General features: G+C 46.1%; 2 protein-coding genes, 1 non-coding gene and 1 pseudogene across 4 annotated transcripts; 2 read left to right on the top strand and 2 right to left on the bottom strand.

Annotated features, from left to right (window-relative positions):
• Positions 1–414: 414 nt before the first annotated feature.
• Positions 415–17,117, bottom strand: LOC136354622 (NADH-ubiquinone oxidoreductase chain 4-like; annotated as a pseudogene). The gene has a single exon (XR_010738171.1). The product of XR_010738171.1 is annotated as an NADH-ubiquinone oxidoreductase chain 4-like (transcript).
• Positions 415–17,117, bottom strand: LOC112937436 (NADH-ubiquinone oxidoreductase chain 4). The gene has a single exon (XM_066306126.1). The coding sequence runs from the start codon at positions 16,763–16,765 to the stop codon at positions 16,238–16,240; it is 528 nt and encodes a 175-aa protein (XP_066162223.1). The 5' UTR covers positions 16,766–17,117; the 3' UTR covers positions 415–16,237.
• A 3,349-nt stretch (positions 17,118–20,466) lies between these two features.
• TRNAM-CAU (transfer RNA methionine (anticodon CAU)) lies at positions 20,467–20,540 on the top strand. The gene has a single exon. It is a non-coding gene; the product is annotated as a tRNA-Met (tRNA).
• A 2,544-nt stretch (positions 20,541–23,084) lies between these two features.
• LOC136354621 (uncharacterized) lies at positions 23,085–24,941 on the top strand. The gene has a single exon (XM_066306125.1). It carries the CDS (start codon positions 23,447–23,449, stop codon positions 24,896–24,898), a length of 1,452 nt encoding a protein of 483 aa, XP_066162222.1. The 5' UTR covers positions 23,085–23,446; the 3' UTR covers positions 24,899–24,941.
• Positions 24,942–26,412: the final 1,471 nt, after the last annotated feature.

Raw genomic sequence — 26,412 nt, 5'->3', positions numbered from 1 at the left:
GGTTGTCGATATCAGTTATAGATGGTTGCCGTTCGGGGGTGCTTAGGACCAGAGGTACTTGCATGCAGACCGGAGAGGAGGAGGAAAACTTAGAATGTCGTCTTTTGCGACATAACCAGGGCCCTCTTGCCCAAATTGAAACGTTAAATCCACGATGCGATGTCCATCTTTTTCATTTCATAATTTCCTGGAAAAAAAGAATTAACTAATGAATCAAACTTATCTTTATGGAAGATTCGGGAATATCTACACGAGTACTCATTTTGCAAACATAGCAGAAAATCTTCTAAAGAAATGGACATATTGATTTTATCCATTTTTGCTCTTGGGGCGTTGAACATGATAAAGGTGGAATGTCAGAGCAATTCAAATTATGTATGTAAGGCCCGTTGAAGTCCCCGAGAAAGAGTCTAAATAGGGCTATAAGTAGGCCGTTTGCTATTGCAATAAGGGCTGCTCGCCTTTCCTTTTGACGGCTTGGCTTCCTATCGCTCCTATGTAGTGGTCGGCCTTAAAAGTATCTTTGGACCCTACCATACCATCATGCATGCCTATGTTATAGTGCGTTAAGCTTCGCCAGAAGCAAGCAAGATGATGAAGCGAAGCTTCGTAGACAAGGCTCGTTCCGTGCTTGACTTACGAGCTCGTGTAGTAAGGCCTCGCCCTACTTCAATAAGGGCTTCTTATGCACTCCACCCGTAAACGAGCGTTAGAGCTTTTTGAGCGAGCGAGCGAAGCCTTCCTGGAGCTTCCCCCTTCCCTCACCCGAGAATTGCATTTCCGCTTCAGCTTCCCCGGTTTAGTTGGTTTGGAGGATTAATTGATTGGATACCCAATCCGCATAATCTTTCAAAGTCACCGCTTCTACGACGATAGGCGTAAAGGCATGATTAGTTCCACAAATCTCACTGCACTGACCATAGTAAACTCCTTCTCGTTGTACCGAGATGGAGGTAAGATTTGAACGACCAGGTACAGCATCACATTTGACACCTGAGGAAGGTACAGCCCAACTATGAGGTACATCAGCGGGTGTTACAATCATACGTAGATGAGTTTTGGCTGGTACAACCACTCTATTGTCAACTTCTAATAAACGTGATTGACCCAATTCTGGATCATCTTCTGGAATCGTATAACTGTCAAAAGTGAGTGACTGTTCATCGGAACTGTTATAGTCCGAATACTCATAAGGTTGGGTCGACGCCCGCCTCCCCCCAAACTTTACTTGCAAGTTTCCCCGCAAAAAGCTCTCCACGCCTACTCTTATTTATAAAGAGCACTATTCTTCTTTAGTTAGGTAGTTCTCCCCCCTCTATGAGACCGTAAGACCCCGGTGGAATCGAAGGCCCGCTTACTAATAGGCAAGAGGGGACCCTTTCTCGCCCAGCCCTACCTACATCAGTGAAGCTGGAACCGAGGAAGACAATGTTCAACACACATGAGACAAAATGAAGGTATGGGACGGCCAGTTCACCACGGAAAGCGAATTCGATCCTTTAGTAGTCTTCTTTGTTCGAAAAATGCGCAGTGGAAAGGGATGCTAGTCGGCTTTGGCGAAGTTGTAGGCCCCAATAGATCAGATCAAGAGTGATTCCTCACCTATCCTGTCAGGGGCCAAGTCGAAGGCTCGAGTATAGATTCCCTATGCTCATGTGAACGGCCGGCCCGTAGATCTAAAAGGATCCATAGGCCCGACCGGAAAGTATGTTTGTCCACGAAAAAAAGTCGTTCATGAGACCTCGAATTCCCACGTTCCAGCCTGCATTATGCCAGCAGGTCCCACCCCCAATTTCTTGAGTCACCCTTATCTAAAAAAAAAAGGACGGAGTCTATCTAGATCATAGGATCACTGTATTCAGAGGTCAATTCTCTTTCTTTGACCTCCCACCGTTCACGACATCCCTTGCTTCTCGCAAGAACGGCTCCTCGGTGGAGGAGTAGAAGCGCTGGTCCCCTTCGGTCAAGTGCTTGTGCGTGCTCTTACCTACCGTAGGACCTCCGTCCCCGAAGCGAAGAAGGAGGAGCAGGAACAACAGGTTGTCCTCTCTTGGCCCAGTAGTTCCGCAACTACTACCGTGGTTGTTGCCAACGGGGATCCCCCATTCCGAAAGGTAACGGGGCCGGCCCTTAGGTCCAAAGTTGTATGCCACTGCTGTGGTGCCGATAGATTCACTACTAAAGCCCCGTTATCGGACATTGCAGGCTTAGCATCTATTTTTCGTATATCGCTCCACCACACCGAGAAGAGGTATGTGTACCTCCAGCAATAACAAGAATGGAACCATAGGCTCCTATGCTGGGAGCATTTCGGGGTATAGGTCTAACCACCTCAACTCTCCGTTTCTGGCATGCTATAGTTCTTTTAGTCTCTCGACGACGGGAATGGGAGATGACCGGTAAGCCAGATGCTTCGCGAACCACCGGTACATTTCGTTGCACTTAAATCACCCTCGTTAAGAGGCGCACTCCGATACCATTGATGTCCAATAGCTTTGATAGTAATGGCTGGATCTACTAATACCCCGTCCATTGAGTATAACAGAGCAAACGATGGTATAGCAATGAACAAAAGAATGACACTAGGAAATATGGTCCGAATAATTTCGATAGTAGTTCCATGAACAATCCTTTGCGGGATTGGATTAGTTTGCTCGTTGAAATGCCATAAAGCGCGAACCAACATCCGTGATACGAAAACCAAAATCAGAATGAGGAAGAAAAAGATATCGTGATGTAAGTCAATGATTCCTTGCATCATAGGTGTTGCAGCGTCTTGAGATCCTAATTGCCATGGTTCCGCAGCATCACAAAGAGCGATTGTGAGGAATCGACATTCTAATGAACGAAGAATCATTGGAATTTCCCATCTTTTTTAGCTCTGCTCCTAGAAAGGAGACTGATCTTGACGTCGGCGTTGGTTTTTCCAACGAAAAACGAGAACATACTTTCACGAACTTCTAATCCAAAATGCTAGTTGCCTTGTAACGCATACACTGGAGCGTTTGTCCCATCGACGAAGGCCAATGAGACTACTATACGCGTTTTCCGAGGAGCAACATGATACTTTCTTTGCCGTTGGTTCCCAACTCTCCTTCCTTTTAATTTCCTTCCTCCCTTAAAGCTGAATCTCACCATTCGAGAAGCTATGGAATCGTCGACCCCCTTACCAAGTAGACTATGAAGTCACTTTCGTTTTTTTGGTTGTGTATGCTATGTGTTTGTGCCCCGTCATCTACGAAGTAAATTCGACAAGAAAGCTATCCGATGTATATTCGTTGGATATGATAATGAGCGAAAAGGGTGGAAGTGTTGTGACCCGAATACGAACCCTTGCTATACATCCCGAGTGTGGTCTTCGATGAAGCATCATCTTGGTCCCAAGCTGTAGTATTGCCAGATTCTGGAAACTTAGAAACTAGCTTGCAAGAAAAGCTAGAAAAGGAATTGCGGCCGCAGACATCAGCTAACCTACTTTAGTCGACTTTCCCCTTCCCGTAAAGTGGATCTGCCTTCTCCCGCTCAATAACACAGCTATTATCGTATCGCAAGCAGCAAGCGCTAAAAGAGAAGTGCCCAGCACTAACGCTATAAGAAGACCTTATCATGGGGATGAGTCTACTTCTTAGCTGCTCTTAAAGTTAGCGCTTTATGCTATTCAAGAAGGACTATAACACGAGTACTGCTCTCTTGCTCTTTCCTACCCTATAGAGTCAGACTAGACTTCCTTAGAAGTGATCCAAGGATCTCCCCTACTGTCTCTAGTCCCGTACTGACATAGTATAGTCTATTGATACAGTATCCACCCAGGCTCAAATCAAACCTGATTTAGGGTATGGAAAGGGAAAGGCACGTACACTTATTACTCGCCTGTCATAAAATAAAGGTCAAAGCCTGATAATAAATCAGGATGTCGACTTCTTCCTTTCTTTTATGATTGTCCTTGGCAAGGAAGTTCTGATCATTGCATTGGCATTCCATGTTTGCAGGCAGCTCTTATTGAGCCGGGGAAAGCTACTTTACCCCGAAATGCAAGCACTAGGTAGGCCCTTTCTAGCTTTCGGAAGAAAAAAACGATGATGACATAGTTGTCAGATACGCTTCTGTGGATGAAATAGTCGAGGTGGAATGTTTTTAAGGTTTGTCTTGACGATAGCGGAAAAGGATGAAAGCTTGATTCTTGGGATCGAGAAATGGCTTTTTTCATTTGGGACTGCCCTCTTCCAACACTAATACTATTAAGACTAAATCAGTCTATTGGGAACTAGAGGAAAGAGGAACTCGGGAACAAGAAGGTAGTTGGGGCTAAGCATGAGAGTAGTTAGCCTGAGATGGGTGTTTAGAGACTGGTAAGATATACGTATTTAATAGCTAGTTACGTGGACCTATGTTGTTTCAAAGCAGCTAGGTTTATGCCAGGGCCGGGAAAAGCATTCACTTGTAACCAAAACGGTTATTTCAAGAAAGGATACTCACACACTCCCTTTTGCTTCTTCTTCGCTTATCCAGTGGTGGGTCTCATCCTTGTCTTTCAAGCAAATATCCAGTATCTTTGTACCATAACCACTATCAATCACAGTCATAGAATGTTTCATTGAAGAATACCGAATCAGGTTATCATAAATCAGAGCCTGTTGACAATATACAGAGGTTCGAGTAGATTCATGAAGCTTACTGTGTAGAATGCTGGAATTTTCATTGCATTCAAAGCATTAGTTATAAAGCAGTTGTGTACAGTGTAGATAGGAATATTCCAAATCATACAACATTTTGTAACCCATGAAGCTAAAGAAGCATCCAGTTGATGAATGCAATTAGCGAAAGTGGCCCTCATACATAGATTTCAGTCGATCCCGACTTTCTGTAGGCAATTTCAGCGTTATTTGATGTCTCTTTTTCGTCTGACCCAAACAAACATTGATTGATTTCGATTTCATGTAGTCCTGCACTATAGTAATAGACCAACCTTCATAAACAACTGGTATATCTGGTATATCCATGTATCCTGCGAACCTTGTTGACTAGATTCATTAAGATGGAAACTTATTGTTCCAGTGGTATAAAACACCTGCAACCTGCTCTCACTACGTTTGATGATGAAATCTAGACTTTTTCGCACATCTTCAGATGCACTATGTTGTGTTTTCCCTCGGAAAGCAGTAGTTAGTTCAGTAGAGAATGCAATCCCGGGACTAGTTGATCGAGCAGTACTAGTGTAACGAATAGTTTGCAATGTTGCTTAGTGAGATGCTGCAGCCGGAAAAACGACTGCTCCCGGACTTGAGTTGTGAAGTGATAGCTCTCTTGGCGAAGAATGAATAGTAGGGACAGCAGGTAAAGCAGTTGGGACGGCCTGTGAAGCTTTCGCCCTTGCTTGTCTTGTCCCAAAGCCAACTCTTTCTTTTAGGCATGCAGGAAAAGCTGTTCCAGGACTACCAACCCCAGCTACTGATTTCTTATAAGCATCCCCCGACCCAGCGAGTGATTTGTAAAGTGCTTTTTCCCCTGTCTCCTAGGATACCCGGCTGGCTTGATTTGGTTGGTGGAATTGTTTCAGGCAAAGGAAGGATTCTATATGTACAGGGAAGCGCGGTACCATACTTAAGTGGGTGACCTTGCTTGGGAATTGCACTCAGAGGAATTCTGCCCGCTAGTTCGCTTTCATTGAACGAAAGAATTCCCTTGGATTGAAGTGAAGTGGGTGCATTGCCTGCAAATATGAACTTCTTTATTGGACACTAAAGGGATGAAATATCCTAAGCAATAAAGATGTTACTATTGATACTAGCACTAGTGGGACTGGGAACAGCTATGGTGAAAAAGACAAACATTCGGTAATGTATCTTGCAGGCTTTCTAACACAAATAAAATAATAAGTGAAGCCTACGCATGCATAAGGATTGAGGAGTCATATTACAGGTATGAGTGGAATTTGACCATATTCCCACAAGGACTTATAATAGGTAAACTAGGTATGGAGTATGTTTTTTTTTAACGGTGTAAGTTTTCCGTTTTTAACTCCTGGTACTGTGCAAATCCAGTAAGTTGCCCACATCCACAAGTCTTTTTTGTCAAGATATTGTTTCAAGTGTGGTGTCATAGTTTGATGGTGTTGCACCTAAGCATGATGCACTGCTGATGCACTAGTTTGGTTCATTTGTTAGACCGCTCTCTATATGCGTTCAATGAAAGCAGGATCACCGACTCTATGCCAAGTTCTCAAAGTGTTTTCTTATATAGAAATCACCAGAAAGCCCCGACCGACGTTCTTTATTTATAGAAGTAATAGTAGCCAAAAGTGGGATGATAACCTTTTTCGACACCAATCGGGCTCTACCTTCCTTCTTTCCCTCCTCGGCCTCCGCCTCTGCCGGATCGAGATAGATGCCCATCATGCCCTTTCCTTTCCTTCACCAGTAAAGTAAGTACTTCCCATCCTCGTCCCTGAGCCTGGTGTGGATGATTGCTCTTCAAAAAGAGAGTGAAAAAAGCATCAATATGACACATCAGCCAATACATGAAAGCACAAAGCCCCACGATCATTTAGTGAAAAAAATATGTATCAGCCTCCCAAAAGAAGTTGATTTTGTCGAGTTAAGACAAAGAAACCGAAAGATTTACAGAGGAAGAAAAAGCATATCGACACGGGCTCCTACCTATTCTGGTGTTTACTTCATCATAGCTTGAAAAGATGAGTGCTGAAAACAAGTCGTCTTCCGTACACCTGGTATACAGTGAGTACAGACTGAGACGTCATACGCAGAGACTGATATGGCCGGTAATAGACAACAATGAGAATAAGACGTAAGAGAGAGAACGGAAAGAATGAGCCGCCCCCACCGTTCACATTATTCACCGCTCGTTACATGTCTTGAACTTCCTCATTCGAAGCCTGAACCTATAGGTTCGTTCCATGTCTTCCACTCTATACACCACTCCAGGCCGCCAAGGTTTTACTTTTCACATTATTTATTATAGGGAGGCCTTGTGGGATCTTTCAATTGGTGTACTGCTACTACCTTAATTCAACAAAGAAGCCCATTGCAACCAAAAATACATCGGTGCACGAGCTTTTTTCATTTCGAATAGAGCTTCGTGAGATGAGAGAAATCGAAGTTGAACAAGCGTATCACGTAGCCACAGATGATCTTGTCTCTGCCACATATCCTTTCTTGGAACAAGGCGCCTCTTCTAACTCAGTCGGCTAGCGTGCCTGGGAGGGAGGCAAAGTCGTACCCGAAGAAAGTCTATTGAAGAAACTTGGGAAGTTTGCCGTTGGACACTAACGGGAAACGCAAAACAACTCTAGATACTTGAATGTGAAGACCAAAAATGCCGAACATGCATTCTTTTCTCGGTTGCGGTGTACTTGGAGTGAAAAGAGGGAAGAAGCCGGAAGAAGAAGCCCCCGAAGAGATAGATGGAAAGCTGTGCATGAGATGTGCTTTCTAAAGATTGTTGGGTATGTCTTGATGAGGGGGTTAACCAAGGATGTCAATCACAGGTTTTTGGGGTGGAAAAAGTGAGGAAGTGTGTGGGGCGGCGGCACCTCCTGATGAGCAAGGAAGGCTCTCTACTGGACTGGAAAAGTTGTTGACACCTAGTAGCGAAGAACGAAAACATAGTAGATTTTTTCCCTTACACCTTCACCTATGCACTATTCTCTACTGTTTTAAGCATATGTGCTTGGGTAACTTGCTATAAGAATTCTTTCAAGACTTGAAGCCTATTTTCTCTTTAGGCCCAGAAAGAAGATTTCTTTTCTTTGCTAATTCCTCTCAATGAAATTTGCCATGTTGCACTAAGTTACTTACGGATGTATGCATGCAATCCGGGAACACTTTGGGGTGAACACCCATCCGAACAAGTAGGGTCAATAGTTCAGCATTTAGGCCGTAACATTTAGCAAAAAACTAATCTTAAACCCAACAAGTGCTCTCCGAACCAAGCTAGATAGTCTCCTATCACTAGGCTCACCAACCAACCTGGACTTAGATTCTTTCTTATTATTCTAACCGGATATCAAAATCATAAGGATTGTTTCCAGCCAAGAGTTCCCATATGACATAAGCGCTCTTGGGTGGGGTGGGCCCTCATTCGCCAGGTCTTTGAGTGCCCGTCGTACCACGTGGTTGGTACACTAGGCTGATAGAGACTTTACTTTAAGGATCTGGCACCTGCGCCCGACTCGGTCTGCCAGTGAATTTTGGCTCTACGTCCGGTCGGGTATGTTCGCATTCGTACAAATGGAAGGCATCGCGTACGTTAACCTTCCTTTATTGGGCTGGGCCATTCCATCTTTGAGAAGGGGCCCAATCTCGTATTTGATGGTCGGCGTGGCAATAGGCTTCGCTTCGTAGACTGGTTTCCCAGCCGTTGCAAAGACTTCGCGAGAACGGTCAGGGGCGCGGATTCGCCAAGCTAGGGCAAACAAAGCCGTCCGGCCCTACCAGATTAAGAATGCGAAGGCCTTTCCTTCGAAAGGAGAAAAAAAAATAGCTATGCTATTGACCGACCCTTTCGTATTTACTTCGAATCAATAGGCCTATCATTTTTCATGAGGCGGGCCAAATAGAGAATGAAATGCAAAAAATAGGGGAAGGGGGGATGGTCGCGCCTTTGATTTTGTTTAAGGGCTGCTCGCCTGACTAAAGTACCAAAGGCTTTCACGGCTTCCACCCCTACCTTAGAATCTAAGCCCTTTGAAGCGCCAGTAGTTGTAGCTGTGGGTAAGGTTTTCGTTCAACTCGCTCCGGGTTCCGATCTATATGACCCCCAGACAATACAAAGTACACCTCTTCCGTAGAGGCAAGCTGGTAGTAACCTAACCTTTTAGAGTCGGGGGAGCCGAGCCCTTAACTCTATCAATAGAAAAATCTTCGTGCGTGGCGTGAGTTGGAATCCTAGAAAAGATCGATTGAGACTCCCTCCCCGGTTCCACGAAGATCTCTACGTACTTGTCTAGTCCAGGACAACTGGGATCTTCCGGTCTGCGTGCGTGGGAGCAGCTGAAACAAAGAAGAGTCTGGTCCGCTCTTCATTCAAGCCCGGCCCGCCCATCTGCTGCTAGGTCCGAGAATGGCGCCAGGCGAGGGTGCCGCTATGCCCCGCAGCTCTGCTGCGGCCGGCCCCCAGACTATGCAAAAGAATCGAGGCCGGGGGATGTCGTCCATCAGGGCCCCCGCCTTACAAATGGGCCGTCCCCCTTAATGAATCGAATGGTCCTTCGACCCTCGTTTGATTCCGACGGCCGGCATAGATGAAATCCCATGAGACCCGCCCACTATTACTACAAAAAAGCCCTGCCCCTGGCACCTTCGCTAGACGGAGAGTAAGCGACTTCTATTAGCACCGGACCGTCGAGTCGAATTGATCGTGTCATGTGCAACGTCCATCAATGGTGGTTCATTAATGTCCATAGATTTAGACTCCTTCCCCCCTCCCTTATACGCAAAAGATCGAGAGGGGCCCAAACCAAACCGAGAACGTAAACAGAATTCGACTCACTCTCGTATGGCTCGCCCTCGAGCCCTGGGCGAGTCGGCCGGGTCTTTCCCTCTTGTTCTGTTTCCGCCACGATAAAGACGCACGGAAGAACTATGGTATGCCCAGCGCAGCGCGTGGAGGATCCGTTGAGAGTGTCCCTTGTCTCGGTAGGGAACAGTACCTATTGTCTTGAAAAAAAGTCAGTGCTACGGTCCCCTATTGTTTGATCCAATATTGACCGGTGCGGATCACGTTCTACTACCTCCGGTCCGTGGTTCGACCTCCCGTAGTGGTCCTTGCTTTTCTTTTTGAAAGCTCCGCGGGGCCAATTTTTCGTACTTGCTCAGTGTGCCCCCCTTTCGTCGAGTGCCCCGCCCGGTTCACAGGGCTGTTGGCCTACCAAGCAAGCACTTGCCCGCAGCTCCTGCCGCCTGCCAAGCGGGCTCCGCGCTCGTTATCCTGACTGTTCTCTCTGCTGGGCCCTTTCCTATTGCTCTAACCATAAGCTATGGCAATTCCAGCTCGCACCCACTCTGGCCCGCCCAGCGAGGCCTGAGTGAGCTCAGTGGTCAGCCCCTGACGTTAGGGGTCTTTCGCTTTTGCCAGATCTATAGAGATATTACGAGTCCTCCGTCCCAGATTCCCTCGCCGCGGCCATCTGGTTCACCGGTACTACCAAAAAGTCTCATGCTTACGTTACTGTGACTGATATATAAGTATGATCCCGGACTACGAAGACCCAGTCGTGCTTCTGGTTTCCATTCTCATCATCATATTGAAGGAAACTCCTCGTGCTCTGCCATAAGAACTTGGAGTCCGTATCATGGTGAAGGTAAGGTAACGCTGTGATTCTTGCTCAAAAAACTGACCGAACACGTTCGAGTTATTGGCTCGTCCGACCCGGACGCATTCATGAGTCGCTCGTTCAACTGTCCCTCGGAGACACGGTCGAGAAGTGCCATGCATGGTCGCCCCCCCCCGTCCTTTCTTTCTCTCGGTCCCACCAGGGCGGGCCCCTCTGGGGTAATAAAAAATGGATAAAAAAAGGGGACTTCTGCTACGGGCTATGCCACCCATTACTTATGAGGGAAGTCGCATCCGTCCCATCGCAAGCACCTACAATGTCATGATCACATTGGTTTACCCTTTTTTGGTAGTTCAACGGACGGTCGCCCCTCCAACAAGAAAAGGTAGAAATATGGAAACTTCTCTGCCATTTAGATCGGAGAATTTATAGAGGAAATCGGGTTTTAAATTTCCAGAAACCACACGATTATATAGCCAAAGGGAATACGCCGCGCCTAAAATCATCCCAAGCGCTGCTAATGTGGCTACTAAGCTATTTCTTTGGAAAGCTCCTACTAAGATTAGAAATTCCCCAATAAAGCTGCTAGTGCCGGGTAAACTCATATTGGCTAAAGTGAAAAAGAAGAAAATGGTAGAGAAATTCGGCATGGTGCTCACTAAACCTCCATAATATCTAACAAGTCGAGTCTTATGTCGGTCATATAGAACACCAACACATAGAAAAAGGGCTGAAGAAACCAGTCCATGACTTAACATAAGTAAAATGCTACCCCCAATTCCCTGTATGTTCGATAGAGCCTAATATTCCCCCAGAGTACGCCGCTTACCCTCCGAACCGTACAAGATAGTTACCACCTATCATACGGCTTTCTAACTCCACTTCTTTTCTGGTCGTTCCGCTCTGTCGGATCGATGGTAGTCTCAGAGATCTGGTAACCTCCGACATTTTTTACAACACGCTTCCTGCTTCCGTTTTGAGTTGCGCATCTTTCCCCCCGGGGCATACTATACTATAGTATCACATCGTAGACCTCCACCCCAACTCTATCTTCCTTATCAGTGAACCGGAACATAGTGCATAGGTACTCTTTGATGCTGCGAGGACGAGACGAGGTGACATACTACGATCACGCACTGAAGTTCTGCCCTTCGGCTCGGCATATGGAACCTCTCAACTGCTCCCTCGGGATAGGTAGGCCCATCCCCCACCCCCCTTTCCCGAGAGGCGGCCGGGCTGTGTTTCCCCAGCGGCCACCCAGTGGCGGCAGAAAACGAAAAAGGGTGGGCTCCGCGCGGTTCGCGTTTTATTGTAAAGAGAGAGCTTTTCATTCTCTTATAGAAGCCCGCGTCCACGCGGGTAAAGCCCAGCGAAGCTGCAGGGAGCACTGAGCAATGGGGGGATGAGGGCGACTCCGCCCACGGGATGGACCACACCACAGGCAAAAGTCCTTCCACGGCAAGAGAAGGGTGACCGGAACAAGAAAAGGGAGCTAGTCGTTGGAGGGAAGACAAGGCTCGTTCCGTGCGACTCCACAGAAGAGTACGCGCGCTAGAAAAGGCAGCCAGCTTAAAAACGCTAGCTACTTTTTTTTTAGCCTTATTTAGTTTGGTTGCCTACGCTTGCTCCCCGGCGCGCTACGGCAACACCCCCTGCTTGCTTCTTTCTGTTCGACGCGGAGCTCGCAGCCTCCCCACCCTTGCTTAGCGTTCCACTTGTGATCCTGGAGGATTTGGAGAAATGCGCCCGACCATGAAGAATGGATTTTTTCTTATCTTTCATGTGAACGGCCCTATCTTGTAAAGAATGGTTTTTCGTGCTATAGACCACGTTGAGAAAGACCAACCAACAACACAAATAAAGCCCGTTCCATTTGGGTACCTCGAAAGGGAGGTGCTCTTTATGATGCTACGGACGGCTGTCCGAAGTGCATGCAATGACGGGCTCGGATAGGATAGGATTGTGCGCGCCGGGCCCTTCGGGTGTCCATATTTTGGCCGACCTTAGCGTAGGCCCCTATGTTATGCGGCCGTAATATTTTTATAACTTCCACCGCTGTTACGCCAGAAATCCAAGGTTCCACACGAGCTCCTGTTCTGCGGCGTGGTGGCAGGACCGCTAGGGGATTGGCTCCGGGTGTAGGTAGGGTCAAATCCGCAGGGGTCATGCAAATACATAGGCCCCTTCCCTTCTGCCGAGTTGTTTAGAAGGCGCTTTCCGTTCTACGGTCCCTCGGAGCGAAGGGTTAGGCAGGTAGTACGGGCCCTCTGACTTCCAGCTATGTGCTGTGTGCGACTCCCGCGAAGCGAATGAAGGGAAGCTCTTCGAGCTTTCTCCGCCTGCGGCTTATGTAGTGGTCGGCATTCCTACGTGCTCCGACTGATCCCCACAGGAGATTATGTGAGGGGTCTTGGAAACTGTCGTGACGCTTTGGTGACGAAGGTCACCGGGGTGACTATGGAAGGATTCCGTGGTAGTCTCTGACTCCCTCCAACTCAATCAATATCAAGAACATGTCGTGAGCATGGGGGTTTGGCCGACTACTAAACTATACTATTGGCTAGGGCTAGGCTAGTTATAGCTTCTATAGTGAGTGGCCCTTCCGCTTTGATCTAGTTGTAGTTTGTATTGTACTAAATTGAACACATATCAAAGAAAGGCGATCAATCAATAAGTAGTTGCCCTTCTCCGGCCTGGGAAAAGCAGCGAACTCGTTAAACTAGGGGCTTTTTTATTCATGGCTGTTGTATTGTATATTGTCGGGGGAAGCTACTGCTTCTACGACAGCTCCGCTTCCTCGTCTTGCTTCTACTTTGCTTGTTTGCGCGAAGGCTTAGAGTCCTTTTCGCTAGGTCCAAATTCGTCAAAGCGAAAGATCAGATCCAACGGAAATCCCGCATATTGAGCGCAGCTGATATGTGGCTACTAGGCGCGATCATCTCACATGCCATAAAAAAATACTTCTTTTTTTTATGGCCCGTCATATAAAGATAGAATAGATATGGATAGAGAGACATTCTATTGAATCGCGAAATGGCTCGTCGATCCAAATGAATCATTCTTCTGGTCTCTCTCTGCCCCCCGCCCCAAAACTGACCCACGACACTGCGCCCATTCGTTTCGCGCGCGGGAAGGCAACGAAGTTCTGTTCAAAAGACCGCAGCGGAGTGGAGCAGCCGCGACACGAAGTTCCTTACCTTAGCTGGATCTCGCTGGTGCCACCTAAACGGTAGGTATAGGCGGCGGATGTCTGACGTTTGGAGTTGTCGTTCGTGCACCTGTCCCCAATAGAAGAATGAGTGATCCCTTCCCCTGCGCTGCGGATCATGGCCTTACCACTAGGTCCCCGATGGCCAGCGGGGGATATTCGGTAAAGCAGCTCACGTTCGTTTGCGCTGCGCGTTCCCGCTGGACCGGACACGTGTTAGCTGTAGGAAGTATGGTTACGAAAGTGACTTCGGTTCGCCAGTTCAGGCTCAACTCCTCGCTTTACGTTAGCGGACTTACAGGTCGGGCCGGGGCTCCACGCTCTTTCTTTCTGTGTGGGACGATGCCGGGGAATGTGTCGAGGCGGCGAACAACAACAAGACAACTAACTACATTTGCTTTTTCCCCCCATGAGATGCGCCAGTGCATTGGACCGATGGATAATAGAACTGAGCTGGCCAAAAAAGCGCTTGGGCGCTCTACATACGATGTAGACTCCATCAGATACATATCGATTTCTTTCTGATGGATCCAGAATAGATAGATATCTTGTATCATCAATAGATAGAAAGAGGTCAACCCTTATTATTGATAGATTCCCTTTCGATCTATCAGAACAGATCAGGCCATCTATATCAATCGATTTAAAAGGTTCATCTCGCTTTTCGGTCATTTCAGCCACGCTATAATAGCCGCCACAATAAGAAAGAAGCAAGCGAAACAGCTAGAAGCGCTCGCTTCGCCGCGCCCAACAATTCTTATTCACGGGAACCGAAAGATTCGATTCGGACTTCGTAGAGCCGGTGCTGCTGCTGTCTGCGTAGGGCCGTCCCCCACTCCCGCCCCGGGGCGCTAAGGGGTTTTGTTTTAGGAACAGACGGCGGTGTTTTGCTGACGCCTCGAATCGACGCTTTTGTTGCGACATGCTAAGTTTTCCCCCCTATTGCTAGTAGGTTGATGGGTCGCACGCCCGGCACACATGTTTTGGCCTTGCTTGTGTGTCCATAACTCAAAATAGGTGACCTAACGGCCGCCGCCCGACTAAACATACCAATAGTCACCAAATTCATATGGGCTACTGAGGAGTAGGCAATGATCTTCTTAAGATCGATCTGTCTTAAAGTGGTCAAGGAAGTATATATTATAGCAATCGCGCTTAGAGTATAAATGAAAGGAGTGAAACAAAGTGTCGCTTCGGGAAACATGGGTATTGAAAATCTTAAAAACCCGTAGGTTCCCAATTTTAAAAGAATTCCTGCCAAGATGACGGATCCAGCCGTAGGTGCCTCTACATGGGCTTCGGGTAACCAAATATGAACTGGTACCATAGGCACTTTGACGGCAAAAGAGGCGAAAAAAGCAATCCATAGAAGGATTTGGCGCCGCTCACTAAATTCTGTGGTTAATAAAATTTGTAAATCGGTGGTTCCTGTTTGGAGAAGAATCAACAGAATAGCTAATAGCATAAAAACGGATCCCAGTAAAGTATATAGGAAAAACTGATATGCTGCCTTGATCTTTCTTTGTCTCGAACCCCATACCCCTATAATGATGGTAGAGTCAGGGGTGGCCCCAAAGCGGAATTGACCGGTGGTGGTTGGTCGAAGCTCCAGTGGGTAGCCACTCCCTTCTCAGGGAACCGTACGTGAGACTTCCGCATCATACGGCTCCGTCCCGAGCTTCCGTCGTCGGCCCTTGTCATTAGACCACTATGCTTGTCTTTTCCGCCTTGACTCTCGAATCTTTTGCTTCTCGGGTGGTGGCGAACCATGCTGCTTGCGTAGCGGGAGATGCCCGCCCGTCGGGCCCGGCCTGCTTCCTGCCCGAAAGAAGGCTAGCAGGACTAGTGGTAGGGCCGTCAAAAACCCTACCTTTCGAACCCGCCCGTTCGTTATATCTAACGATAGAGAGATCCGTGAAAGTCATTGCCTTATGTTATGGTCGCCCCCCGACTGACGGCCTTTACGCAACTACGACTACTGTGATGTGAGCGGTTCTATTGGTTTGATCTTTCCGGCCTCCACTTGTACGAAGATGCATGCATAAAGGGACCCGCCCCTTTATTTATCTTTATTTTCTTTATTAGGACAGGACCCTACCCTATTCTCGAACCCTCCGCCGAGCTCTACCCTGCCCGCATTTATTTGGAAGGGGGCCAAAGAAATGTCTCCACCTGCTGCCAACAGTCTTTCTTCGGAATTCTACTGAACGGGTCGATCCTCCCCCCCCCCCGTTTGTTTTAGCAACTTATCCTAAGGTCTCTTCGCCAAGAACTCTCCGGCAACGACAGAGGAACTAACCTGCCTGCTGTGGCGGGGCGGCTTTTTTTTAAACAATAAGACCTGGACGATTATCCCTACCCTCGGTAGCTTACGAGTTTACGTCCATCCCTGGTCGGGTACAGTTTCCTTTATTTTTATCCCTTGTAGCCGTTACCCGAATTCGCGCAAGTGTGTCCACACCCCCCCTGACTTGACGAGGAATCCATTCTCGCGAACAAACACACCCCCTACACACACCTAGGAGCACCCCTTCCTGCATATCCATACAAGACCTGAGTAGGCGGGTCGAGGTCCTACGAGGTACCCACTACTCGGAGTACCCTCCCACCAAAAAAAGATGTGTGGTTCGGTGGTTCGACCAGAAATGCTATGCTTACGCACAAGACTACCCCTCTTCCCGAAAGCTTCGCGGGGACCTTTACTACTTTACGACGACGGGGGACCGCCCGTAGGGGGTTTACTGCACAAGGCCCCTGCAGAGGAAAAGCTTGATCCCAGCGAATAGAAGATGCTCAGCTCCGCACAACATAGGGATTGGCACGCTTTCGGAAAGAACATAGAATAGTAGAGGATCCAGCATGCAGGACACGGCGATCATTAGAAATTCACGAATTAGAAATGCTGTAATATACTCTTTCCCAAAACTTCTCATACCAGACCAACCCACTGAAATGCAAATAGGGATCAGAAATGTGGTCAATATCACGAAGAATAATGAAAGACCGTCTATACCCATATACAAATGGATGTTTTCATAAGGAAGCCATCGAAGGCTTTCCACAAATTGAGATTTGGCCGTAGAAGGATCGAATTGTATCCGAGGAACAAGGGGATACAAAAAAGTAATAAGAGAAACGCACAGACCAATCAATCGTATCAGTCTTATTGAAGAATTTGGAATGAAAAGAAGAGTAATGCTTCCTAGCACGGGACAGAGAATAGGACCACTTAGATCGAAATAGCATTCACAGAAATGTTCTAACATAGAGTAGAATCGAACATTGAAAAGATTAGTTGACAACAGTCAATCAAAAAAAAGATGGGGCGCCAAATTACTAAACAATAGGGGTCTTTCTGTGCAAGTCAGCTGAACACCGTAATTGATGAGTGAGTAGGTGGGTTAGGCGCACCCCTCGCCCAGTGGGAAGTCATGAGGCTAGCCCCCCTGAATGAAGAAGTAGTGGGGCCCCCTGCCCGCCCACGTATGCGCCTTTATTTAGATTCTAACTAAATATTATACTGAACTTTATCCGGGAATCTTTCTAAAGAATCCATCTGGCAAAACGCAATTTGTCGATTTCAATCTAAGGTGCACCTTGCCTTTTTCAGGTAGCTTTGTTACGCCTATTCAGCTAGGTGGGGCATTGGTCATAGCCGAAGTCGAAGGGCAAAAATAAGGTAATGAGATGATGGTGCCATCAAGAAGTTTTCGACGAACGTAGTAGCGGCCAAAAATGAAACTCTTGCATGAAAGACCGGACGCAAGATGAATGGCGTTGGGGTTTTTCAAATGAAACCCGTGATCAGAAAGTCACCAACGGAGCCATACAATCTATCTAGTAGTGTGCCATAGCACGGTATAATGGTCAACGACTTTGATTTGTTCGTACCATTCTGTCATCGATCACTGCTGGGTCGGTTGGTGAGTCACCCAAAAAAAGCATAGAAAAAGGTCAAGCAAAATGATCAGCGGTCTCATTTATGCTATGCCCTGCATCGTGTTCGTGTGTGTTTTTGAGCTTTCTTAACTTTCAGCGCCATGCGCTTTGCTCCGCTTTATAGCATAGAGAGACCGACCGTTGTCTTGAGAGTGAAAAGCAAGCGATAGAAAAGATAGTCCCTCGCGCGAACTACTATGGTGAGATCATTAGTGAAAAAAGGACCAACGACAATCAAATCCTAAAAGAGAAGGAGGAGTCAGTTTTCTTTAAAGATCGAGGTGTCAATAGGACAGGACAATTATGCCATTCGGAAGAAGTCTTATACAGAGGGAAAGCCTGTTACGAGTAAGTGGAGAGGAAAGATCTCCAGAGATTCTTATCCAGTGGCTCGACCAGTAACCAAGGTCGAAAACTCGACCATGGTTTCCCGGTAGAACCCCATTTCGCCCAAGTTGTTGCGGAACCGGAAAAAGAAGCGGTTTTTCGCGCAGCTTGCTCATTGTGCTGGTCCCACTTTTCTATTTATTTGGCCGAAAAAGCATCGGACAGGTTGGAGTTCCAACCTTCTTGGGACTCCATGGACCAAGATCTGCTTTCATTATATGGGCAATACCAATCTACTAAAGTAGATCATATGGATGTAGAAAAAGCTTTAGATTTTGTGATGAATTGGAAACATCTCTTTTCCATTTCTATTTACCTAGTTCATATTTTTGTTTCGTGTGTTCTCGGGAGGAATTCTATCTCTAAAGAAAAAGTTTTGGAAGATTTTTTTAACCTCAGCCTAGCGGATTCTCCCCGTTACCTGGACCTGCCTCCCCCGCGGTCAAAACTCTCCTCTCCAGCCCCTCTGGCTGGGCCGGAAGCCTCGTCTCCTTTAACTGATTCAAGTGATTCAGTCAAAATGAAAGTAATCTCACAGAAAATTGGATTATCTAAAACCTCGTAAAAATGACAACGCTAAATCGAAAGTCCTTTATTTATATACAACACACACATATTCCTTTCAACATACGAACATGAAAATCCAGTGGATGGTTTGGAAGGTTGGAAGAGTGAAGAAAGGTTCTTTACCCCCGGAGACCGGCTTTCGTGAAAGCACCTTTGGGCGATGGTTTCTCGATCCTCTCTCTCACTTGAAGGAAGATAGCCACTATATAAATAGATATATATATATCCATTTATTTATTCCAAATTTTCAGTGATTTTTTAGGTGGCGACTCTAAACCCCTTTTTCTTCTACTTGGTTGCTTAGGTGGCCAAAGTAATGATGATGTGGCAAGCGGTGCCAAAATGCGGGCGTACAGCAGGCGACTCCACAGGGGAATAAAAGCCTTAAATCAAAGGTTTTTGGCTTATAAATATAAATGGCTTGACTTGAAAATTCACCAACATTCCCATTTCTTTCCTTTGTGAAAAATGTAGTTTGTATAAACTAAGGGTTAACCTATTTGCAATAAGCACACACCACCTCACTACACCTAAGCATTCCATGCATATGCGTCTTGCATATCTGGAATTGTCCCCAAATAGGAAAACCTGGTGGGAAGTCTTGGTTGGCATGGTCCAGGGGGCCGAGTCATACTATCCCCAAAAACCCACCACCTGCTGTCAAGTACTCCTCTTAGGAGGGTATACCAAAGTGGGGGTGCATAGTACCGCTTGACCAGTCCGACGTCCTAGAGATGAAGGGCTGGGAGGAATATTTTAAAGCCCTCATTGCTGTGGGAACCTTAACTTGTCTTACTATAGCCTAAATTCCATCATGTAGTGGCCATAGAACTACTGAAGTTTAGGACTACCCAGTAGGATGCACCTGAGCACTAAGCAACACTAAGAGGTGATTTGGTTTTTGTTTTTCCTTGGCATGGGAAAAGATGGATTAGATGCTCTGTGAATGTGTGGCTAAACCTGTGGGGCTGTATGGTACTTTAGCTGGACTTTACACCAGCTCTATTCACTGATAGCGTTACTGGCTCTTTTCCAGCATTTCTTGAAAGCAGCTCGCACTCACCGCTGCGCGCCTAGTTAGGCTTTTCAATAATAGGAACAAAGATCTTCCGCAATCAATGTTGTACTCAAATCCTCTCTGGCCGGAGAGGGGGATCTCTTAAGCAGAGTATTCCGAGTCTAGGGCTAGCGGAAGCGTTGAAGAGGGATATCGTTTTCAAAGAAGGCATGGGGTCCTTTCGTCTTTGTAGAGACTTTCACAATATACCAGTGGATAATACCATCCAAGAGAGAAGGCCCATAAAAAGAAGCAGGCAACAAAACATTGAGCTTTCCTATGTCTGAGAAGGGATGCCATACTAATAGACTGGCCAAGCAAAGCCTAGGATGAATCTCTCTTCTAGTCTAGCTTCCGCTTACACTGAAGCTTCCACTCCCATACGGGCAAGAAGAGCTCCTTCTCTTTTTGCCAAAGCCCTTTCTTCTTTTCCTTGTGCAAGTCAACTGTTCCCTGGCACACCGCACAGTTCAGCTGTGACATCTTGCACTTGTAAGATCACTTGCTTGCCTTTATGCTTGAGTTTCAGCATTCCTTTACTCCATTCAACTGTGATTTGAGCAAAACTTGACAACCAGTCAATGCCTAAAATAAGATCATAACGTTGTACATGAAGCACGCTAACTTCTGTTTCAAATTCATGGTTTTGTAACTTGAATTGAAGGTTGTCACATTTGGTACTGGTCAATAACTTACGGCGAGACGAGCATCCCTATACCACGTGTATCCACACTCGTCTGTCCTTTTCTACTTAGTTGTACAGATCACTTCAGAAAATCGTATAAAAATCAAGCAAGAAAACGTATGCGCTTTAGCAACAAAGCGCTCATCCCTTCTTCTTTCGCTTGGAATCCCCTCGCTTCTTCTTTCGCTTCTACGCTCGTGCTTTCAGCAAGTTCGTACCAGTCGTCAGGAGCTCCAACCTCCGCGCCTAGCCGCAAGGAACCTAAACGCTGGTTCTATCCCGGCCAAGCAAGCAAGGTGAACCCCGGTGGGAAAGAAAGACCAGGGGGAAGAAGCGGGGTAGAGGAATTGGTCAACTCATCAGGCTCATGACCTGAAGACTGCAGGTTCGAATCCTGTCCCCGCCTAATCACGTCAGATACTTCTACGAGTCCTGATCACCTGGGTGAAAGAATCTATGTTCAAGTCGCCTGCCTAACAAATAGACAACTACGTGTTCTAGTTGCTCTGTTCCGTTGGTCCCCATGGAAAGTGTTGTTGTGTCAAATCGAGATTGTGTGGGTGTTCAGTCTACCGCTCATGTTCACGTTCTCAAAATCAGGCTTTCGTTGGAAAAACCAACGCCGACCCCAAACAAGTCTCTCCAATATAAGGAGAGCGGAGCTTAAAAGGATATAGTTACCTATGATGAGATTTAGTTCAATGGATATGAAGGATAGAAGAAATAAAGTATTTTCTACTACTCTACCCACTCGTAGCTTGACAATTCCTCCCCAACCAGTGGTGCAACCTGCTCCTCCTGCTGATCTGAAAGGGATCTTCGTATTGCAAGTTTTGATGCACCCGAGCCAAATCTTACTTTTTTTAGTAAAGCCTTATGATGTTTTCAATTTATTAAGGGAAGGGGCTTCTTTGCAAAGAAAAGGGATAGCGCTAGGAATATCAATAGCGTATGGATAGCATTATTCCATTCCATTGCTATTTTCCTTCGTTTCGTAAAGTAGAGGGGCTCGCAACACCGACAAGGAATGAAGTCAACAGAGCTAGCGTTAGGGATAGGAGCAGTGTCGCAATACGATAATAGAATGCGCTTTATCAAATAAATATCATCTTCTTTGGTTTGGATATGCGATTAGGATTGTTCTAAAGGAAACAAAAGATACCTTTGCCCTGGAGGATTGGACCTTTTTACATTAACCTTCCCCCAAAAGGAGTACGAATCGCTACGCTCTAGCTCGTAAAAGGGATAGCCCTCCTAAAGGGGATAGCGATAGGTCTAGGAATAGCATTTCTCTAGCGTATAAGGGCTCGCGGTCGAGGGAAGGTATAGTTGAAGGTATGAGGATGAGGATTAGAATTTCATTCCATTGCTTTGTTAGAGGGAGAGGAAGCTTCGATTGGTGGATACAATAATTCCAATCTTCTTTGCCAATACTACTACTCTTGCTTGCTCTATCTTATTTCAACTACTACTACTTTGAATCCCGTTTTATTATCTCTATACTACTTCTTATCTCTTGGATTCCACTGCCAAGCTTCAACAGCTGGTCTTGTCTCTACTTGATTGAGCTGCCCCTGCAAGTCTGACTATGCACCAGCGGCATTGAAGGAAATAAAAAACCTGAAAATTGATTAGCCAGATCAAAGATCAATGGGGAAACTCTCACTAGCTGGCTAGAACGATGTTCGTTCTTACCCACAGCCGCAAGGGGCGCTTGAAGGGCACTAAGATCCGCTGGCAAGGAACTGTGAGGAGATGAGATTCTCTTTGCCTTATTTATAAAGTTCTTATATAGAGTTTGGGGCATGCATATAGTTAGGGCATATCCTTTTTTATGTGTTTGTTATCTCGCTGCGCGCCTTTTCGATGATAAGATCATTTTTTATCTGACTTGGTTGAGTAATGCATGAGATCAACCTGCGGCCTTGTGAAAGAAAAGTTGGTAGACTGCTTCTTTTTCAGTATTTGTATTGGATTGGTTGAAGATGTTTATTGATTGTCTTCGGCTTTAACTCTTTCCTTAGTAGAAGGATCCGTGGGTGGCTTGACTTACTTTCTTTCATCGGTAGCGCATTGTCAACCTGCGGCCTATGCTTCTCGTGTGAGGAGAGCTAAGTAGGAAGGAGGGACGGACTTAGACTTTAGGTAGAGCCAGGCAGCCTGATTGAACCTTACAATGAATCAACTATTCCCATAATAAGCAAGTGGAACAGGTACGGCTACTGAGTCGCAACACTCACCTACATTTGACCTGACTTTGATAGTCAAACGATGTAGAGGAACGGGCGTACCTGGAATCAGCTTACCATTGGAACTATGCCTACGCGACGCCCTCCCCGGAACGCAAATGCCCTCTTTCGCTTCGCCCTTGGTCCTTCCACTTCGTGTAACTCCGAATTTACCTGCGAATAAATCGGAAAGGCAAGCTTTCCTCCCCTAAGAGTTCTTTCTTTGTTCCGCTATTCCCTGCTTTCCTCGTTCTCTCCTCGAGACAGATTTTCACTACAAATAACCGGATAGAGATATTTCCTTACTTATAGAGCCAGACTGTGCTTTAACACACGACATCCCAGTCAGAGGGGGGAATGGTCAAAAGAAACTCGTTCCATTGAAGATCTTTTACAAAGCACTTTCAAAAATGTGCATGATTTGTGCAATGCAAGTCAACTTAGAAAGAGCTCTTCTTTTCCAAAAAAAACACTTCTCTCTCGAAAACAAACCACTTGCTTGGGCGGGCATCACTTTGCCTCTTTAACCATCCCTTTACTTACTTGGTTCCTGATCCGCACAGACACATAGTTAGGGAGCTTTCAATCAGCAAATCGTTGCTGTGCGTGGTGGTCCTCTCATGTCTGGGCTGCCCCTCTCTTCTGTTTTTGCATTTCTGTGCAGTGATTAGTGGAAATAGTGCTATGACATTGATTTGTTGCCAATGAGAAAATGCATAGATAATGAGCTGCGCCCCCTCAAAAAGCAATTAAGTGAGCTCAGGTCCATAAAGAATAGAATAGAAAGATCGCGAGAAGAACCTCTGCGAAATGAGAACGTAACTTGTCGCGTGTCCTCGACTAGTAGTGTCTAATTGAAAATGTCTTCTTACGAGATGAGTCTCTGGTACTGTTCCTGTAAAAGTGCCAGTACTAACTGGTAAGTCGGCTCCTGGAAAAGTGAATACTTTAAGGGACTATCGAGCTCTGTTTATGAAATGCTCGAAATAGCTCAGTTCGAGAAAGGGGATAGAGAAGAGAAATAAACTATTGATCGAGGGATGGAGAAGGTGTGGGCCCGCTTACTAATACGGTTCCGTTCCGCATGAAAAAGACCAATCAAATCAAACTTTTCTTGGAAAAACCGACGCCAACGTTAAGATCAGTCTCCTTTCTTTTCGGCGGCATCCTTCCGCATTGGCGGCGAGTGGAAGAGTTGGGTTCGATTCCCTTTATACGCGATGTGGCGAAAAAGACTGATTCAACGAAATATGCCATGCCTGCATTATTACTTACCACCAGTATCTCGGGAAACGGAAAACCGGAAATGACAATCCTTTCTATGGTCTATACTAAATTACTTTGTACGAATGCACATCTCGGCGGGCGTCGGGTAGATGCTCACCATTTCAATGTCTATATCTGTGGTTCCAGAAGTGGAATTGCTATTCTCGATTCAGACAAGACACTGATTTGTTTACGAACCGCTCTTCATTTTATAGGATCTCCCATTCGTAAAAAATGCCGTTCCTTCCTTTTAAAGACCAATCATTTATTTCGATGTGAGATATTGGAAAAAATGGCGAGCTGTATCAATGATTCTCAATGGAAGATCGGGACTTTTTTTAGCAATTATTTGGCTAAAAAAAAAAAATTCCGTTTAAGAACGAAAAAGATAAATTTTGGGTTGAACCAACAACCCGATTGTGCGGTTATTCTGAATGCAGATAGAAAGTCTTCGGTCATACTGGAAGCTGCTCGATCACAAATACCTATTGCATTCTTAGTTGATTCCACGATCCCAGGGGAATCCCATAAAAGAATCACTTATCCCATCCCAGCGAATGATCCTATACAGTTCGTATATCTATTTCGTCATTCGGTCACGAAAACAGGGATTCTGGAACGTAAATCTGTGCACGAACCCATGCAAACAGGCTTAAAAGCAGTGGATAGCCTGGTTCCTATAGGCCGTGGTCGACGAGAACTTATAATCGGGGGCAGAAAAACTTCAATCTGTAGCGCTACTTCCAGAGTTACCAAAACTCGAAGTATCTATACTGCGGCTGACAGCGAATTATTTTTAGCTGTCCTGCCTTTCCTTTCGGAAATGCCAGAACAGGTAGTTTCAACTGTGGAGCCCTTCCTTTCTACAATCCCGGAACAGGTAGTTCCAACCTACATTCCACAAATGCAAAATTTTATAGGTGAAACTACTACCAGTCTACCCCAGCTACAAGGGGAGGCTGGCCCGAGTAACTCTACAGGGGGTGGGGCTGCCCCTTCTTCTTCAATTTATCTGGCTTATGCGGCCGAACACGCATCTTTCCTAAAAGCAATTTCTGAGGAGCTTTACCGGAGAGTAGGGGAACAAATCAACTTAAAGAGTCCCCTGGACGAGGAGAATATAAGGAATATAGTCTACAAGATCATGAATGATGATTTTGAACTCTTCTTCGATCCCATAGAAGATTTGAAGGACTGGCTACAATTCATTAAGGCGAATCCCCTTAGTTTTCAGGATCTTATACAATTTTGGATGGCATTAGCCAAATAGTCGATGGGGATGGGGGATCCACCAGTAAAGGATTTCAAAGAAAGAATGGTTGGGATGGGGGTATCATAGATAGGGTTGGGGACTTCAGTGATTCATTTGAAGAGCAGGATTGGGTGGCCGACCGGCCCGCAGACGTAGGAAGGCTTTTATCGCCGACTGAACTGCGTCACCAAAGTCGCGATCTGAAAGAGACGTCTCTTTCAGGAAGGGCAATGCGGGTTCGACTCCCGCTCGTGACAAGAAGCAAGCTAGGTATGCTCGCTAGCTGAAAAGGCAAGGGAAAGAGATTCTGATTCAAACCCAATTCCGGGAGTGAAATAGTCTGCTGTGATAGAACCTGGCAAGGGAAAAGGAATACAACTGAGCAAGATAACTGGATTGAACCAGATGCCGTAAAGAGTCAAAGTAAAATCCATTAGCGCCCAGAGGCAGAGCAAAGAGATTCGGAGATAGAAGAGAGTGGGACCACTTCGAAGTCAACGGGTTAAACATAGTGCGAGTTAGACAGATCCCACATCTCAAACGTATAAAGAAGTCCCTTCTCTTAGACTCCAAAGGCACGAACTACGGCTATGACCTATGAGCTAGGGGGCATCCACCTGTAGTACACCAAACTCTTTCATTGTCTTGAAGCAATCTATATTACTTTAGCTGAAGATTGATTTGGTGGGTGTGCAGACTATGAACCGTGCGGTTCGGGTGAGAGTAGCTGATGCTGGTGAATCGAAGACGGATCATAGCAGTGGAGTGGAGGTTCTATGGCAGAAGCCCCATATTTATGAAGAAAAACAAGTTCTAACCGCATTCTAGGAGTTGCCACGAGTGATTCCCTTCAAAACAGGTGTGGAAAGGTCATTAGAGGCTCCTCTGGAGGCCATACAAGAAGGATCCTTAATTCATTGCAAGGCATTCTCCAATCCCCATTCACACTCTCCTTATTCATACATCAGTTCAGCTACAACAAAGAAGATATCCTCCCATACAATGGAAAGGAGTCGTCGATAGGCACACTACCTTCTCCAAGGCGGTGCACCCATCTCTTCGAGAAAGAAGAACAAGAAAAACAAGAGTAGTATTTCTCCCCGAAGGGAACAAGATAGGTGCCATCAAACAACGAGGGGTTTCACGGTCGTGAGCTCCATTCCAATTCAACAGATTGGTGAAACAACCTAGAAAACCATTGTCCCCTCAAACCGGTAATAACTTGTCCCATTTCTGCATCCGTTAATGATTTAAGAACCGTTCGTTGAGACCTCAAAAGATAAGAAAACTGTCCCTTTTTGTCTTGCCTCGATAAAACAATGAATGGGTAAAGCCGAATTGATCTGACCAACCAAACATGGGATCTTTTGTTTGATACTCAACACATGAGAATCTAGGAGGATACTGATTGGCGCTCAAGAATGGCGTAGTTAATGTTATGATTTGCCAGCATTCTCAGCTGCTGATTCTCAGGCTGATTCTACTTGGTTGGTAGAAAATCTACTTATCCAGGAACAGGCGACGGAACATAC

Source organism: Oryza sativa, chromosome 12 (genome assembly GCF_034140825.1).
Source record: "Oryza sativa Japonica Group chromosome 12, ASM3414082v1".
NCBI lineage: Eukaryota > Viridiplantae > Streptophyta > Magnoliopsida > Poales > Poaceae > Oryza > Oryza sativa.
The sequence above is the reverse complement of the archived record's forward strand: the minus strand, read 5'-3'. Positions and strand labels throughout refer to the sequence as shown.